Raw genomic sequence first — 18,643 nt, 5'->3', positions numbered from 1 at the left:
ACAGTGATGGAGAGGAAGGAAGAATTCACACACGGAATTGGAAGAAAATGCAAAGCAGGGGCTCAGAAAATAAACTAACATCCTCTCAGGAGCTCTGCTGAACAACTACAAGAATTACTATCTTCACAAGTTGGCAGACGTTTACAATTAATCTCAAAGAAAATACATCTGAAAGAGATCTCTGCTATTTAGCTGTTCAAAGACAACATGCAAAACCTAATTAGGAAAGTGGCAATGGTTTCTAAACAACAGGAAAAGCCTCAGTGTTGTCAAGAGACAGGAGTTACTCGGACTGTATAGTCAGAAAGCTAAATCTCAGTGTTCTCTTTCATCCTTTGCAAAGAGATGCTATGAGTTGGTAAAATATTGAAATTAAGTTTGCTGAAATAATATAACACACATACACTGAAGGATATGGAAAGCAATACACAAAGCTTAGAAGGTCACAACTCCTAATTACAGATAAGCTCTTTTAAAATATGTAATGGTGGAGGTCTGATGAAGAACGATCTTATTTTTCAAAGCAGAAGACACGTAACCCTTTTCATGATCAGCCTTGGAATATTCTAAGACCAGGCTTTCACATGATGGAGGTCCTATTCCTGGACATACGTAAAGGGCTTCCAGCGAAATGGAAGTCAATTCCTGTCAGTTTGTGAGTCTGGCTTAGATGTCAAGGATGAAATTATAACATTCTGTCATTGAAAGCAGTTGGGTAAAAAATTCTTTCAGTTGAAGTAAAATTGCTCTGTAATGTTTTTAACAACAGAAAATTCCCTTAGTGATGCTTAAATAAGGGCCTAAGGAATTAGAGGGATAAATGCAAGTGTTTCGTGTCGCATGGAAATACTGAATGAGAGATTTCTAAGAGGAAAATGACAGTGATGAATGTAAGGAATGCTTTTTAAAATTGAAGATAAATTAGGAAGAAGAGATCATGAAAGTGATCAAAGATGAAGTACAATTTAATATTTAAAGGCTATCTTCTCTGGGATTTGGTGATTGACAAGATTTCCGGAGAGAGACGTGGAAAGAGGTCGGTATTGAATCGCCTTCTGTTAACTAATCCATTCGATACAAGATTACAGGAATTTGGGTATTCATATCCCACATGTATAAACTAATCACTATTACGGTGTTTAGAGCAGACACGATGGACAGCTAATAGGACAAATCAGAAAAGGGAGGACAGGACATTTTGGTTGCAGGAACAGCACGTCCATATTGTGCAAGAGATGACAGCAGTCAGAGGCACCATTTTCACTGTGATTTAGCAATGCAAGTTAGCGTGCACTTAATCCAAAATTCTTTCTAGCTGCTGTAACTGAAGTTACAGCTCCCAGTGAAGGATAAGAACGTCAGCAGCAGACTTAGCTCTGGATGCTAGGACTATGAGCAATAGTTCTATGCAAAATTAGTTTTTGCTTGGACTGAAATAGATGGGAATTTTATTTAGTAAAAACAGTAAGCCCAGAATTTAACCAAACTGGCAGCTAAATCCAAGAACATATGTCCAATCTAATGTGTGGGCAAGGCATTTCTACAGAAGTCTAAAAATAAGTTGTTGTGTATGTTTTCTGGAGGCGGGAGTGACCTTCTGGAGATACTTGAGCTTTTAGGAATCATCTTCAACAGAAAATCAATCACCTACAGAGTTCGCCACGTTCTGTAGGTATTTCTTGTTCTAAAAGTAGAGTTCATGGAACTCTTTTCAATTTCTACATCAGATTCTCCCTGGTGTAACAAGTGTTGGATTCTGGATTCTACCACAACCAAATTAATGGTAATATGAGGTGTAGAAATAAAAACGGAGGAGGAAAAATGACTATCCTTCTGTTTTCATGTGGATGAAAAGTATGAGTAAAGCTGGTAAATAGCTCCCATTCTATTTTCTATTTTCAAGAGGATTACAGATTGATTATAAATAAAATGTGTTCCTTTTTTAAAAAAGCATCCCGAAGCAAATCCACCCAAAAAGAAAGTATTTATTTGGAACTTATTTTTGAACTTGCTCACTTGTGTGTTTGACATTTGCTGAACATTTCTGAAGACCAGATAGGGGCTGTTAACACAGAGCAGCAGTGGGTGATGAGCTTCAGCCATCGGGAAGCTGTGAAGGCTCACCTACGTACACTAATGGCAAATGGCTGTGTGAAAGTTATTTTGAAATAATGTGTTCCAAAGGTGCATGGAGGGAACTGCGGTTGTGCATCACACAGCCTAGTACCTGAGAGCAGTGCAACTGCAGGGAGAAAATAAATGTGCGTTAAGAATTCTTTGGTAATAATGAAAATCAAGTGGGCTAAAAGTGCTGGATGGGCATCAGAAGTTTCCAACATCACCTCTCTCTTTTCATCTGAGAAGAAGAAAATAGACTTATGCCAATTATTGTTCGGCTGATGTTAATGTAGAATTAAACACACTCACCACATTATCATATCATCCTATTTTCCTGCAGCTTTTTTCTCAAAAACAAATTGTTAAAAGCCCAAATCCTTTCAGGAAAATATTCTCTTCAAAATGTAATGTTTTAAAAAATGTATTATTTTTTTTTTTAAGGCATAAGTAAGGTGACATTACTGACAAGACAGTGCTAGAAAAACAGCCATGCATCTCAGTGGTTGGTTCAATTTAAAAATAATAAAACCATGATAATTTATTTGTGCATTTTCACACAGAAACACCACTTAATATTCAAGGAACAATTTATTCATCTCCACACATAAATTAAGCCTCATCATATCTTATCACATAATTTACATCTGCTGTTTTTCAAATACTAGATTAATTTCTAACACAGATGTGTTATTCTATTGTTACACAGATGTAGGTCCTACATAAAAAATGCTACAGATAGTGTTTCATATATCAAACACCTGAGTGCATGTACGTTTGCATGCAGCCTGACTGCAGAGCCATACAGTGGAGCAGGTTGTCCTGAGGTGGAACTTGAAAAAAGCCAGACACCTAATACCAGCATGAACAGAACAGTTAAACTCAGATGGTAAGAGGTTAGAGAAATCTAATATTGTGACCTTCTCCTCTGTTCCTTGGTAGTTTGGCTGCCCTAGGCAGTGGCTGGGTGTTTTTGAAGGTTTTGGCTGTTTTAGATGAAGAAAATTGCAGAAGCAGAATTCCATCACTTGTTAATGCAATACCTAAATATAGTTACTTGTGCTTATTCACTGGACCAGGCAGATTGGTGAGCTGCACCGGGTGGCTGAATGCTGCTGCTGAAGCAATGGGCACTGAGGGACACTGAGAAAGTCTGCCTGAGCTCATAGATAGGTCAGACTGAGGTTTGATTGTTTCTGCTAAGCTTTGCAGTGAATTCAGACTCGAGGAATAAATAAATAAATAGATAGATAGGTAGATAGGTAGATAGATAGATAGGATATCATATGTCAGGGAGAGAGCATAAAATCAAGTGGCATTGTGAGATTATCTATAGCCATTTGGAGCTGATGCTTAGTGTCATCTTGGGGTCACTGGAAATACCTACCAGGAACTGAAGGAGTGGTAAAAACATCAGTCTGAGAGGACTTCTGTGCTGTTCAAGACAGTTTGAAGTCACATCAGTAAAAAGTCTTTATAATCACACAAGAATGTACGCTGGGCTAGACTGCTTTGTGTGCAGTTTCTGGCAGTAAGCTGGATATAAAAACAAACGTACGGAGCCGTGGAGGCAGGTTGGAGGGGAGTGGAACTTTCCATTCCTGGCACACAGAAGGGCAGTTCTCGTGCCACTCCTCTTGCCTTCACTACAGAAATGTATGACTAAAACATTCATTTATGGTCTCCATGGACAGCAAACAGCAGGGCTTTTCAAAACTATTCTTTCTACAGAAGTGCCAGGATTGGCAGAACACAAAGAACAACCCATCACCCTTCTTATCCCTCAGACTCATTGTTTGCAGACTGATCATATTCCAAGATTTAGTGCACTGTTTCTCTACAAAGGTAAATCTAACACAGAGAGTAACATTCTGTAGTTTAATACAGTTTGGGAAATGTGACTGGTAAGCAAAAATGTATCTGTTAAATGGTTCTGAATGTATTTCCTTATTAAAGTCAGCTAACATTATTTCAACAGCTTTGTATTTTAAGACCCTGCAACTAAGAATGCCCACTTCTCCAATTACAATCAGCTTGCTCCACAAAATTCTCACTGTAAATATATGGCCCAGCAATGGTAGCATCTATAAAATGGTGGACAGTGTCTTTATGTACATTACGCATCACAACCAATGCAAGCTCATATTGCAGAACAAGGACAAGCAGGAAATTGAAAATTAAATGCTAGTATCTCAGTAAAAACTTCCCTGTTTACCAGAAATCTTCCCAGAAGGAGGCAAGAAACAAGCACACCTTTCACTTGAAACCATTTCATTTGCCTTTACTGCTACATAGCAGTCGTTTCACTTTCTTGTCATTTCATTTCCTCTAGATTTCCATTTAATATGTGGTAGAGTTTTGAGGACAGGAACTTATCTCATACTTATTTACCCCACCCAACCCCTAAAAGAATAAATAGATAACACTCTTGCAGGGACGAAAGTTCTGAATTGAAGATGACTCACACACTTTGGATCTTCGCAGACAGAAATGCAACCATTTTCAGGCAGACTGTACTGTACTGCAACAGTAGGTGCTACTGGATCTTCCTACCTCATTGCCTAAACAAGCTGGACTCTTAATTCTCAGAACTTTTGAGAGACTGTATTTTAATACTTAGCTCCTTTTGCTTGTCCAGTTGTCTCATTTTAAATCAATAAACAGAGTTCCTAGTTCTGGCCATCAGTCTTAAACAGCCATTGGGCCTTAGGCTGCTAACCCAGTTCTGAAAGGGAAATTGGTGAGACAAAATCACTGTGTTTTAAACGGGACTTTCTAACACAAGAAGTGTTGTTTATGAAACTGAGTAATATTTCAGTATTTTAAAATATTCATGTTCTGGAGCTGTCTCATCATCTTCTTTGCAATCTAGTGCTGATTTAGAGTTTTGACTCAAAACCTGCACAAAGGTTTAGTGCTTATTATACTTGATGATTCAAATAACCATAAATACTCATGATTTGATGTAAAAAACTTGGAAAATTTCCATTATCTTCAACAAATATTATTTGTATGTCTGTACTCATGCTTAACTATGTATTAGTGCCTTCTTGAATGCACTATTAATTCAAAGAAGACTATAGGGAGAGTAGCTTCAGAATCAGCAACAAAGGAGAAGCAATGGAAGGCAGACAGAAACCTGAGAGTCATTAATACAGGAGAAAAGATTCATTTATTTCAATTCAATTTTGCCACTTTAATCACTACTTTTCCTTTGGTCCTTTGCAGAATTCCAATACTGTGATTACACTAACTGAGAAGTGTGGGAAGAGAATCTTATCTCTGTTTGCAAATCACATTTAATTTCACATCTTAGCAAATACATCATCTTCATTTTTCTTTTTAGCCTTATAACTATTATTTTATTTAGAACTAGCCACAGGAATTTCATGAAAAATGTAAAACAAGTTGGGATGCAGTGTTTAAAAGTATTTCCTAAAAATGAAACTGCACTGAATGGCATGCTTAACTGGGAAGTTGTATCCAAACAATTGACAGAATGATGTAACTACGGCCCTGAGCCACAGCCTGTTGGAGTCAAGTGGAAGGACTTGATTTCATTGATTTCACCAAGCTCTGAAGTGAGGCACCATCTTCTTACCATATACTCTGGAGTCAAAAAGGCCCAAGTCCAGCCACAAAGCAATATGTCCATAAACATAAAATTACAATGAGCAATAAAATCTTGAGAGACTAGTTTCTCCATTACTTTAATTTATATTCTTGTTAGCCAATTTAAAATGCACATTAAAGTACCAGGTAATTCTGAGGATGACAGTATCTGAATAATAGAGCCTGGTGAGGCCATGCAATGCAAGCATTTCAGCCAAATCCTATTAAACTTCAGACATTTATTTCCTCTTTATTTTAAGAAAGCCCAATTTAGGAGTGAGAAGAAGAGCTGTCTGAAGATGACTGACTGCTGGATAGGAAAATCTAAATGGAAACAGAACTCACTCTTGGCTAATGACCTAACGTGCAATAGTGAACAGCAATAACCAGCAATGTGGTGGTTAGGCAAACTAGTCTGATGACACAGGCATCTATCTGGTTGGACAATTCTCCCCAAGTCTGCCTAATATTACCTTGAACTCAGTTTTTCTATCTTTATTTACGTCTCACTTAATATTTGTAAAATGATTTCTCTGTGTGAAGATCTTCAGCATCCACTGAAGTCCCCATAAGTGAAACTCCTGATTATTAAAGAGATACGGAAAATAAATCAGAGGAAGGTTATTAAATGATCCTTAAAAAAATTACCCTGGTGTAGTGGAAATGCCAAGTCACGGCTTAGAGCAATGATGGAGCACCTGGGTGGAAGACAGGGCCAACCCAGGGGAGCTCAGCTGCATGCAGTGAACCTGATTGACTGGAAGGGATGGAGCCAGGATCCTCCCCTTCCCAGACCTCATTTAAGGTCTGGCAGTGGTGGCAAGGGGACCTTGCTGGAGGTCCTTGTGTACCTGAGGCCTTCTGAAGGTAAGTAGCCTCCCTCTTTTCTTTATTTTTGTGTTTATGGCTGTTGCGTTTGAACAAATCCTTGCTTGCTGTAGCCTAGGACCTTGCTACTCTGCTCTCATTATTGTGTTGTGCCCCTGTTTTGGGGGGGCACTACTTACCAGTGCTGCTTTCGGGTGTCAAGCGAATGGCTACCTGTGTGACCTGGTTATTTTCTGCTACATATTTCATGTTTACTGAAAGGCTGTAACGGTGTCTATGGGCACTTGTGAATTATAGCAATGCCATTTGCACAGCTGTAGTTAACGACCTGTCAGGTTTCCCATTATGATGTTATGCTGTTATTTTCAGGGTTTATGTCCTGACTATAAAGTTGGTGACTGCTTGGTCTGGAAGCACTAATGTGTTTTCATACATTTTAGAAATACAAAATGAAGAAGTGTCCTAATATAAAACCACACGCTATTCAGAAAGGAAGAAGGAGTAATTCTAAGTAATATTTTCACTAGTAGGAAAAAAAAACCTGATCAATAACATTCAGAAAGCTTCCTATTTTGGCCAAAGTTGTTAATTCTAATGTGATTTAGAGCTCTAAAGGGGGTCCTCAGGTAGCTGGAAATGCATTTAGAAGGTGACTTTGTTTTTGCGTGAATTCATTTGTAAGAGATTGTAAGTGTCTTGGTGACTGCAAATAGCATGTGCCCAGAAATAAAACAGTGGCATGATGCTATGTAATAGCTGTATTTCAATATGTGTAAGCAGCAGCAGTAAAGTTTCTCCAAATAACGAGTCCACATATTCTTAGTCAAGCAGACACAGCGAATTGTTGAGGATGGATTTTGCTCCTGAGTATGTTCGGGGGACGCATGGTTCAGTGAGTTCACAACTGATCTTTTTAGAGAGGTGTTACATGAGGAGGATATTTTCACTGAGCACAAATGAGTGGTTTCAGATTATCGAGTCAATAGCAATCCCATAATTGAAGAACCTAAGTAATTCTACACATACACGCACATAGTATTTTTGGAAATAAAACTCTTGCAAGCTACTGAGTAAATTCTATGTTACAAATTTGATTCCATATTTGCAAATTAGATCATAACAGTCTGGAAAGATGAAGTACTTCTGTACTACATGATGGATCTAGCTTTAGGTATTGGTGTCACTTCTTTTCTTTTTGACCTATTTTTCCTCTAAGCAAGGGACTGGATTTTACAGGGAAGTTCTTATGAGTAATAACTAATCCTTCACTGACAACATGTAACAGGTGTGCTACAACATGCAATGCAATAGTGTGATCTGTTTTCACAAAAGTTTATTTTAGCTATAGATCAGGGTGTGTCTGCAATTACTATATTTTATTCCATATGACCTGGCAAATCCTACCTACATAACGCTAAACTGTACCAGTAAGATGTGTGAATTGCTGCATTAACTTGAACTCCTCAGTGATGCTGGGTTCATCACCCTTGTAGCAGCTTCCTGAAGATGTTATAATAACCCAGTGTGAATACACTCACGAAAGTAAGAATTGTATTCCTGTTAGTTACAAACAGTAACTTAAAATATACTTCTCTTCATCAAAGTGCTTTATAAGAGTGTTTTTGTAAGTAGCATGACAGGAGAGTAAAGCACTCATTAATTCTATTTCAGTGGTAAAATTTGATCCCAGTTCACAGTTTCACTGTACCATTTTATAGGGAAAAAAGTGTAAGCAAAAAAAAAAAAGCTGAACGACTGCATCCCTTCCATGACTAAACCCAATTGCATTCCACTACAGAAGAACACTATTAACATAGAAACATACTGTTCTCAGTGACTTGCTCCTCTGAGAAACTGTGGATTATTAGCTTAGAGAACTGAGAAGTACTTTGGATCTCTGAGACTGAGCGGCCACTGATTCTTCCATTAGATTTATTTGTGCCTCCTTTAGCACGTGGATATCACTGAAATCCCTATTGCCAAAGGGTGACATGAGCTGCTGATATTGTATGAAGAGCAGCCTGTCAAGGCCTAAGATGAGATAAACTACTTGAATATCCCAGCACATACACTCGGCAGCACCAGTGTGCAGAAGCATTGCTGTTCAGCACTTAAAATTGTTCTGAACAGTCCTTCAGAATAAGGAAGCTTTTATAAGCTTTCAGTTATGTCTTAGCACCACTGTTTCAACTGCTTTTATATTTAGCAGCGTGTCAAGAACAGAATAAACCTTATCCTGTGTATACCAGTATCTATACTTAGAATTCCTCTCTTTGCATTTAGGTCACAGTGAAGATCCTAAGGAAAAAAACTCCCTAGTATTATCCTCATTGTTTAGAGCAAACCCTCAAAACCCTGATTGCACAGCAATGATCCTATTTCAAAAAATAAAAGCAGTAACAACAAAACTAAACACCCCGAGAAGATCTTGGAATGATGAAATCTTAAAAGACAACAGGGTGGTTTGCTGATTTTTCACTTCCAAAAGTTTCATAGTGGGCTGGCATAATATTAAAAAAAAAAAGTTAAATCTGCAGGAAAGCAGTTACTTAACTGACAGTGACTTTAGTTCTTCAGGATTCTGTAGTGCATGTAGAATGCCACTGTGAATGAGAGCAGATGTTTTGAATGCTTTTCCTTGTTCTCCTGTTTGAGGGTATAAATTGCAACCACTATCTCAAATGTCCTTACAACTAGAAGCCATCCATGCAAACTGTGATAGTCCTTACCAACTACAGCTGCCATGAAAAGTCAGTGTTACCTAACTGTTCCTTCTTACAACCCATAATAGTGTCACTGTATGATAAATCAATTCCATCAAGAAGCAACTGGAATGATTTCTCCCCGCATACAGACAGCTGACCTAACTGTGAAGTGTGAGGAGCAGCAACTGGCAGGGATCTGCAGAGTGCTGCCTTGAAGGTCTGCTCTTCCATACTAAGCACATTCCTGAAGCAGATGGGAGGATATTGCTTGTCTTAGTAGGAGGAGCAGGAGAGTTCCAAGGCAGCTGGTAACATAGCAGGATGCATCATGCTATTCCGTCCAGTATAGGTTCTAAAGGGAAGTCTTGACCTTTGCAGTACCTGTCTGTAGCTAGGAATAGACAGGAAATAAATTCAATCACTTGGTTTTGTCAGTACAATAAAGTCTGAGACACTTCTGTTACATACAGCTTTTGCTCTGTGGATGTTAGCTGCAAACTAGGAGGGGTGGGAGGGAACATATATATTGGCCAAGAAAGGTACTTAGGTTACTGATAGGAGAGATCTGAGACCACTTCAGCAAAGATCTGTGGTCCAACCGTAACTTTGGTAAGGTAATGCTGGTAACAGACTTTCAGAGTCCTTTGCTGTGGCCAATTCACACAAGTGCCCTGGAGAACTGTATGTGTAATGTCCTGAGGTCCTGTATGTCTCCCTCTGCATAAACTCAAAGTTTTGCTATAATCTTTTTTTACCACTAAGCAGAAATAATGGAGGAAGTGACAAAAAGCTGGAGTGATTTCCTTCTGATAAATAAATATTCTACCTGTTACCATGAAGCGTAGAACACGTGCAGACAGTTGGTACTCTTTGTTTTTGCTTGATTAGGTTACCCACCACTGGAACATTAAAAGTCCATGGGTCATACATAAGGGCAGGAATTCAGTAGGAATTCCCCTTTTAGAAAGGGAGTTTCTAAAATCCTCTCATTGCTTGTCACTCTGCATTTCTGGACAAAAGACCACTCCAAAAGCTGTAGTGGCAGATTTAAGTCCTGGTTTGAGGCTGACCATCATTATTCATTCAGGAAAGGATTCTAGAGAGCTTTCTAGGTAATTCAAAGTTTGAAATGAGGAGCCAATTAGAAGAAAATATCCTGTATATCGGGAAGTCGCTGCAGAATTTAGATATAGCTTAGCTTTTTAAAAAAAAAACAAACACAAACACACCTAAAAGTATATTCCAACTTAAGGATACCATCTTTATTGGCACATCCTTGTAAGGGTCAGTTACTGACAACAGAAGTGAAACAAGAACAAAAAAAAAGGCAAAACATTGATTAGTTTCCTTCTAGTTACATGATTTGTGAACAGTGTTGGAGGTTCTACAAAATGAAGTAAAAAAAACAAACAAACAAAAACAAACCAACAAAAAACTATTAAAATATACTTCCTTCCAGCTATCTTTAATGACCACTAAAGCTATATACTACCTATACTAAAGTTCCAATCAATAAATGAATGATTTCCAGAATCTATGCTTTATCACCCTGCAGAAGTGAATTATGTCAATATATTGCTTTCTAAAGGAAGAGCTACCATTGTTCCAGTAAATAATTATATACAGCTGGCTAATTTTCCAGAGTTGGCATTAGGCTGTATGATTTTGCAGAGTGTGTGCAGACTGTTTAGCACACTACTGTTGCTCAGACAGCACCACTGTTTTCACTGACAAACCAAATGCACCAGACAGTGAGCAAGGCTACAGCCTCCTTAAATTCCAAAATAAGACAAGAAGAAATGCTGTAGTTAGTGTAGAAGCAAGCAATTCAGAAGCAGCAATCAGTAGGTTTGTTTTGTATGATGTAGGCAGCTAAACCAAGTGATTACTGGCCTCAGTATGTGAAACAGACTCCTATGTAATTGAAGGATGGCTTAGTACAGGAGCTTTTTAGATGTAGATGGGTGTTAATTTAATATCTCCATTTCAGGCTCTGAACAGATGTTTCATGGTCCTTACAGTGACGTATCCATCAAAGGTTAGTTTTGGACATGTACATTAAAAAAAAAATCACAAGTCTTAAAGCCCACACAGGAAAAGCTGGGGACACTTGCCCTGCCTGCACAGGCTTCTACAAAAGCACATGAATAAAGCAGGAAGTTTAAAATAGGCCTTGGCACTCATGACCACAATTGTCACTTATTTCAGGCTTCTTTCTCCTGGTAAATCACTTCCAAATTGAAGTATTTTCTCCTTGGAGGAGTTCCTCAGTGCTTCACAGATACTGCCCCTATGTTCCTTTGGAGTCTGTGTAGCTTTGCCAGCTGGCCTATGTTAGGGCATAATCCCATCAACATCATCCTAGCAAAAGGCATGAGCAGCATTAATCTCCAGCAGTCTTTTTCCTTTTATAGTAAAATGGGTTACAGTAGAAACTAAGAACGAGATTTCTCATCATGGAATCACAAATAAATGGGTAGACTTTAATTTGGTCATCTATAGCCAGTAATGAACCATTGTGGCTTTAGAACTTTCTCTGGCGTGAAAGTTGTCTTGTAATTTCTTATTATAAGGAAGAAGAAAATTATCTGCTTCACTGAAGTTCATTTGTTATTTGGTAGAAATGGACTTCCTTGTAGGCAGGATTATCAGTATCACCATGTGAAATCACCATGTAACTTCAGACTTGGTGTAACTCAATGAGGATCATGGAAATAGTGTCCCCCTCCTCCCCAGGGCAAGAAACATTTGTGCTCTCTATTAACATATGCTCCACAAACTTACATCCTGGTAACAGGATGGAGTTCTGGCAACTGAATTCCGTGACTGCAAATTAGCTTTAGTCACCTTTATATCTTGTGTGCAACAAAGACCGTTTTTGTGATGTAATGAACAAAACAAGATTATGATCAAGAGAATCGATGCTATCAGACATGAGAATACCAGAGGTTATGAGCATGTATCTGAAGTCCAAGAAATGGTACAGAACTGTTTGAACTGTAATTACCTTTGCCACCCTGGAAATGCTTACACAATGTATTCAAAGCAGAGCTCAGCCAAACAGGAGACACAAACATATATTTTTACCCATCACAAATGACTTAATATTCCACAGTCAAATTCTGTATAGAGAAAGTATGTAATACAGATTGATTACTATGCAAATCCCCAAGCTTGAAGAAAAGTACCCATTCTTCACCCTTGAATGTTCCCTGAAGTTTATTTCAGGACCTAATTTACATTGAATTAATGTTTTAAAGCACTTTATATTTTGTGTGCATACATGATATCAATTGTAACATCAGTCCTTTGCTTTTAGTAACAGGTGTAAGATGGAAAAGATCTCTGGTATGTACAGAGGTCCAGGCAGCCAATGATGCTCCTTCCTTCCTGCACTGGGCAGCTCTGCACCCTTACACAAGTGAGGCTTAGCACTAAGAAAGGCCTGAACCACAGATGCTATAATGAGAATAGCTGACATTACCCTGTTGAGCAGTGCAAGAAGGGGAGCTGGGAAGACAGTGCCAGGAGTCTTGTAGCTCATCTCTGCCTCTCTCTGCTACCTGTGAGATATGCATCAGTGATTGCTAGCTGCTGGGAGATGAGTACTGTGAATCCAAGAGCCTGGGAAAATCCTGCGTGCAGTTGAAAGTAATGTGATTGGAAAGGGATTTAATGTTTCTAAAATCTGTTCCAGAATATACAGAGACAGGGATGTATTGAAGCGTGGTTTGATTTTTATGAAATGCTTGAAAACAAATTTGTGCAGATTTCAGAGAATTAGTTGAAGGGAAGGCCCAACGAAGTCATTTTGTCAGAAAGGAAGAAAAAAATAAAGAAACAGCACAAAAATCAGATATCAAATGCAGGTCGAAACAAAACAAGAGCTCTACAAATTACTCAGATCTCAGGCAGTTTGGATCCTGAAATGTTACAGACACACAAAAAGAGCAAGCTAAGGCCTTGTGAGACCACAGCTTATTTAAGCAGTACGTAGCATTAGCACTCCTAGTATGAGTGTTTTGGAGAAGCACTGTCAGCAACGAGCCATACATTCAGATTATTGTTAGCTTGAATTTCACTTTGCCTATCAGGTAAATTCAGCTGGTGATGCTCGTTTATATCCTTCTGGTTGCCCACAGATTATTTACCATTTAGTAAATCTTATTAAAGCCAGGTTAGGCTTTCATCATTTCTTCCTAATGTTTATTTTCAAAACAAAACTCAGTGGAACTTGTTTCATGTTTTAATCATATTGCTTTCATAACACACTCTTCTTAAATCTGTAGAGATAGGATTGTCTGAAAGTGTTGTGATTTAAGTACAATGCTGCTTTTCCATCTTCTGTGCCTCATTTCTGTATGTAGAGCACACCTTCACAGAGTAGAAAGATGTTAGCTTTACAGAGAAAAAACAGGAATGTCTTCAAAGCAATTTGTCTTTCCTTGAAAGCAGCCATGGAGATATATATTTATGAACTTTTCTATCCTTCACTGTAATGTGCAGTTGAGTCTTTGCATACTTCCCATCTTTGCAATGTTTTAAGAAACAACCAAAGAATACCTCCCCCTCAACCCAACTATACTTATCCCACTGAAAAATTAAAAAAAACTAGGATTTCTGTATTGCACTTACCTGGAACGAAGCTTCCCTGGACCACCTCCTTATACGCCCACCAGCCCTCATGGATTTTTGGTGAATTTTGTTGAGCTAGAAATAAACAAACCATAAAATTAAGGTAGTGCATGGGAAACACGTAATTACAAGAACTTTGGGAATTCTAAGCAAGTTATCATTTTCAACATAGGAGTTGTTCTGCAAGTTCCCAAACAATGTCTGTTCAATTAAGTGCATGTATCTCTGTTTCTCAGGCAGTAAAATGTGACTTCTGAAGAAGTCATCCCTGAACTTAAATTCAGATAAATGAAGTTTTGTAACACTTTTAATCATTCATGTGTCAACTTTTTTTTTTAATAGGATAAAACTGCAGATAAAATAAGTGAACTTCATGCACAGTAGTCAGTATCTGAGCCTGAGTTTGTGGACCGAATCATTTTTTTTCCCCTCCTTTGCCAAGTTCTCCAATAATCTCTCACTCTGAACAGGAAGAAATGACAGTGACCCATAGGCCATAGCTGTGTCTGTATGTTTATCCTTCAAAAACATGCTCTGAGTTCCAGAAAGAGAACAGGAATACATAACTCCTTGCTTCACAAGTGGTGGCCTATGCCATAATGCTCAGGCAGGGAGATGAGGATGCAGTGCCAGAAGCCCTCTGTTATCCCCCACCACAGTCATCCTGGTGTTACCTGTGTCTGATGTGCAACTCTGTAGCACAGTGCAGCGAACCAACGAGAGGTTTTGTGACCGGTATTATGACAGCCATATGGGTAAAAATCTAAGCTGTGGATAATGAGACTGTTACTTAAATAACTTCTCTAAAATTTCTGACCAGCCAAGAGTAGAAAGGACTTGATTTATAAAGACATTACTTCCCTTCATTCTGAAGGAAATGGGCACTGGAGCAAATAAAATGCTTAAAATTTAAAATGTTAACAGAGAAATATACAAGATAATTGTTTCAAAGGGGTGCAGACATACAGTTAGAGACATGTGCAGGTCAGAGCCAATAAACAAATGTCTCAACTTTGCATGCTCGAATTTCCACATTCAGAGCAATCTTTTCCTTGAGTTATAGAAAGCTCAGCTATCTTCTATATCGCTAGCTTAATTCCTTTAATTTCTTTAATTGGATACTTTCAATCCTTTCACCAGGTCTAAGAGTTTTAACACAAATACACAGCTATGAATGATGTGAGCTTTTGCAGCCTTCTGCTGCAGTTTTGTTTCTCAGTTGCACATTGTATACAGAAGGCACAATTACCCTGGGAAAAGCTCCAGCAACATAACAAAAATTGTTGTCATTAAAACTTACAGAGGGAATGTGACATTCAGACTAAAAGATGAGGATGGCTACATACTGTTCTATCCCTAACAAAACAGTATTTATGATTTAACTAACTGTAAATTGCAGCCAGAAGTAAAGCTGAAGTTAATTAAACATCCTGAGAGAAGGACCACTGCTATCTGCTGACCAGAAATCCAGACATACTTGTGGAATGGGTACATGTGGCTGTCGAAATCCCCTTGTGGTACTCATGCTTATTCCATTAATTGGTTGGTGACACATAAAACTGAAAGGACTGTCACACTGTGTACTCCTTACAGTTTGCAGAGGACATTACCTTCATTTAATGTTTATATCTCTGTCTGGAGAAATCCAACTGTCTGGCTTTGGACTGCACAATGCAAACACTTGGAAAATGGCAAATCCCAAGCCACAATCCAAAACATCTGAGCAGCAAAATATTCATACTCAGACTGAACTGTTGTTAGGTTTTGGTTGTTTTTTTTTCTTTTTTGGAATCTCAGCACTGGTTCATGGAGGTTACTTTTATGCTTATCTATAGCAGAAGTCCTCAAAGATTTCAGGATGTTTTAGCAATAGGAAAAGATACCAAGTGAGCCCCCGAAAACACAGCTATCACTTCTTACATAGTATTTCTCAGAAAATTAAATTGTATTAAAATCAATTTTTAGTAATGCGCACAGTTAAAGCTGCTACAACAACCAGAGGCAGCTGCATCTTAGAAAAGAGTGAAGAAGTTTGTCTGCAGATGCAGGCAGCTTAAGAAGGGAGGCTCAGTACTTCCAAATGCAACTGCTTGCTATCAGCATTTGCAGAAACTTATGCAATAGAAAAATGCATCAGCTTTCCCTCTCTGTGGCCAATCTAAATGATACATGTCATGTCCAGGAGAAAACAACAAAAATATCCAGTACTCAGAACTGAAATTAAACCAAAATCAGAAGGCATCAGTTCTGTAGTTCTGCTTTGCTGTACTGTGCCAGCATTTAGTAAGGCTAATTCCAAAAGCAGTATCAGGAAAACTAAGATGTCTGTGCAATCACTTTATCAGAGAAGAGCATGACCTACCATTGCTCTGCACTTTCCATAGATACCAGATCCTTATCTCTTCAATGCGTACATAAAAATGAAACGCAAAGAAGGAATACAGTAAGATGAGCTGTTTTCCCACAGCCTAAGGAAAGGTGAGAGCAGCAGTGGGTTATTGCTGCTTCACAGAAAACTGAGGCCTCTGAGAAAGTCAAGGAGAAAGGCACAGTTGTTCTGAGAGAGGAGCTGGGCAGGTGAAGCCCACTACCATGCTCTTGTTTGAACCCTGAATCCTCTGTTTTACACCAGTTACAGAAATAGCATAGAGTGACTGAACACAGGTTTCCACTCTGTGTGTGAAATCTAGCTTGCTGCTCTGATGGATCATACAGGGCTTTGCTTAGAAAGATTTATGAAGCTCTCATTTCTCTGGAAGCAGACAGAGGGGACTGGTAAGGGCAGGAAGGAGTCAACATCTTCTGGAAACTTCTCCTGACCTATTATGTCAATCTGCCGTAGAAAGTAGACAAGAAGTTGTATCAGATTTAAAAAAAAAAAAAAAAGCCGTTCTCTATTTCTGAAATAGACTTGCACTTGGATTAGTAATGGAACAAAGGAATACAAAATTAGAATTAACAGACATATGGACAGTCCTTGCTGGAATCCTATCTGGGCCTCTTACACCTGATGCTCGTACACCAATTGTACAGACCCTGTGTTGTACTAATGCCCATCTGACAGAAAGGCACTGTGCCTGGATAAACAGGTTCAACCTTATGGCTCAGGAATTATTGCCAAGGAAAAGGGTTCTTTGTATCTGCCATCTCATGACACTGCTAATAAAAAATTCTCTCAGCTTCCTTCTTATTTCAATTAAAGGAGAACTATTTTATATCTCATTGCAATTCTGCTTGAGTACCATAACCAGAGGCAGGCATGCTTTGAGGTTCTGATGTTCCTGTGTTACTACCAGAACAGAGAGGCACCTGCATGGCGGCTCCATTGTTTTATCATGAGCTGTCACATGAGGTACTGAGAAGGAAAAAAGGTCTAGAAACCAGTTCTGTATTTCTAGGAAGGGGTTCAGTATCTAAAAAAAAAAAAAAAATGCTCATTTCTGATACCTCAGACTTGTATTTTTATTGCTTAGTTAAAATTACCCAGGGTAGGAAACTGTATAGAACACTTACTTGCCTTTGGATTCCAAGAAACACTGTTGGTTCTGTAAGGCACTGAAATAAACAGGTTCAGCTGAAGAGACTCTTTGCTGACTGAGCAGAGCACAGGGAGTTCTGCAGCAGCTGTGTTAGCCCCAGCACTGTATTCTGCCACTAACAGAGTCCAAAGCACCACATTTGTCCGAAGTGCTAAAGGTTATTGAAATGACCTCCATTTGCTACAGCGTTCTCTCTTCTGTACGGAAATCACTAGGATCTGAGATTACTAGTTGTGCTGATATAACACTGTTATGTCAGATCTATTTCAGTGCAGCTGCTGTAGATGAGACAGGATATTCAGAGCAGATACAGCATGTTGCTTTCATTTTTTTCAGGTTATTGGAGATGTATCTTATTGTGGAGCATAAAATTAAAGGCTAAACCCTGCAAGATCTCAAGTATTCAGTGACTTCCATCCATAGGGGAACTGTGCCATACAGGATCATAAAAACATGATGTAGATGCAAATGCCAGAAGATGCCAGCGCCACAGACTCATTAGTTAACTCTGTCTGGCTTAGAGGTTAAAATGGGTAGGCTTGTAATTCAAAAGGAGGTTGTGTGCTCTGTAAAACTATTTTAAAAGCCTCAAAGATAACACTGTCTCAGAAGCCAGGTACCAGAATGCAGATTCTGTTGCATCTGCGTAAGATTTGCATCTTGTTGGAAGACTAACACTAATATATAAAATGCAACAATAGAAAAAGCCTCACAGTAAGTGTGCCCATTTGGAAGATGTAAACAGAGCACTCAACAATTAGTTACCTACTTTCTATACTTAAACAATAGGTTTGTTGGTGATGCCTTTCACATCCAAGCACAAGCCAGCAGCATCCTGCCAGATCTGTCCCTCATTCCCTTCACCATCATTCCACAGGAATGAAAAATGCTAGGCTGTGGAGAGCCAGGCTCACCGAGGTTGGAGAAAAGCCTTTCTGTATCTGAACGTATTGATCTGAATTCCTGACTGCGATGTTATTCACTCTGCGTGCTGCTTTCATATCCGAAGGGTTTTGCTTTTGATGACCTGATTAGCAGTGCTCTGGCATTAAATAGATAAAAATCAGTTTTAGCACTGTTACCCCATTTCCACAGTTATGAGATTAGAAAGAAAATGGTGTAATTTTGTAATAAACATAATGCAAGGCATTAATTTATTGCTAATTAAAATTAGATGCTTTTGTAGAGGTTTAGAAGACTGTGATTTAG

At 38.7% G+C, this 18,643-nt stretch overlaps 1 protein-coding gene across 1 annotated transcript in view; it reads right to left on the bottom strand.

The window, feature by feature from the left end:
* Nucleotides 1–18,643, bottom strand: part of CA10 (carbonic anhydrase 10 (inactive)) — a 157,663-nt gene that overhangs the window by 110,785 nt on the left and 28,235 nt on the right. Inside the window, exon 4 of the mRNA XM_085240097.1 lies at nucleotides 13,896–13,970. Within this exon, the coding sequence (XP_085096223.1) occupies nucleotides 13,896–13,970 (75 nt within the window). The remainder of the gene's footprint in view (nucleotides 1–13,895; nucleotides 13,971–18,643) is intronic.

The sequence above is a fragment of the Meleagris gallopavo genome, chromosome 20 (genome assembly GCF_905368555.1).
Source record: "Meleagris gallopavo chromosome 20, MGAL_WU_HG_1.1, whole genome shotgun sequence".
In the NCBI taxonomy this organism is placed as follows: domain Eukaryota; kingdom Metazoa; phylum Chordata; class Aves; order Galliformes; family Phasianidae; genus Meleagris; species Meleagris gallopavo.
Note: the sequence above shows the minus strand (reverse complement) of the source record. Positions and strands in the feature narration are given on the sequence as shown.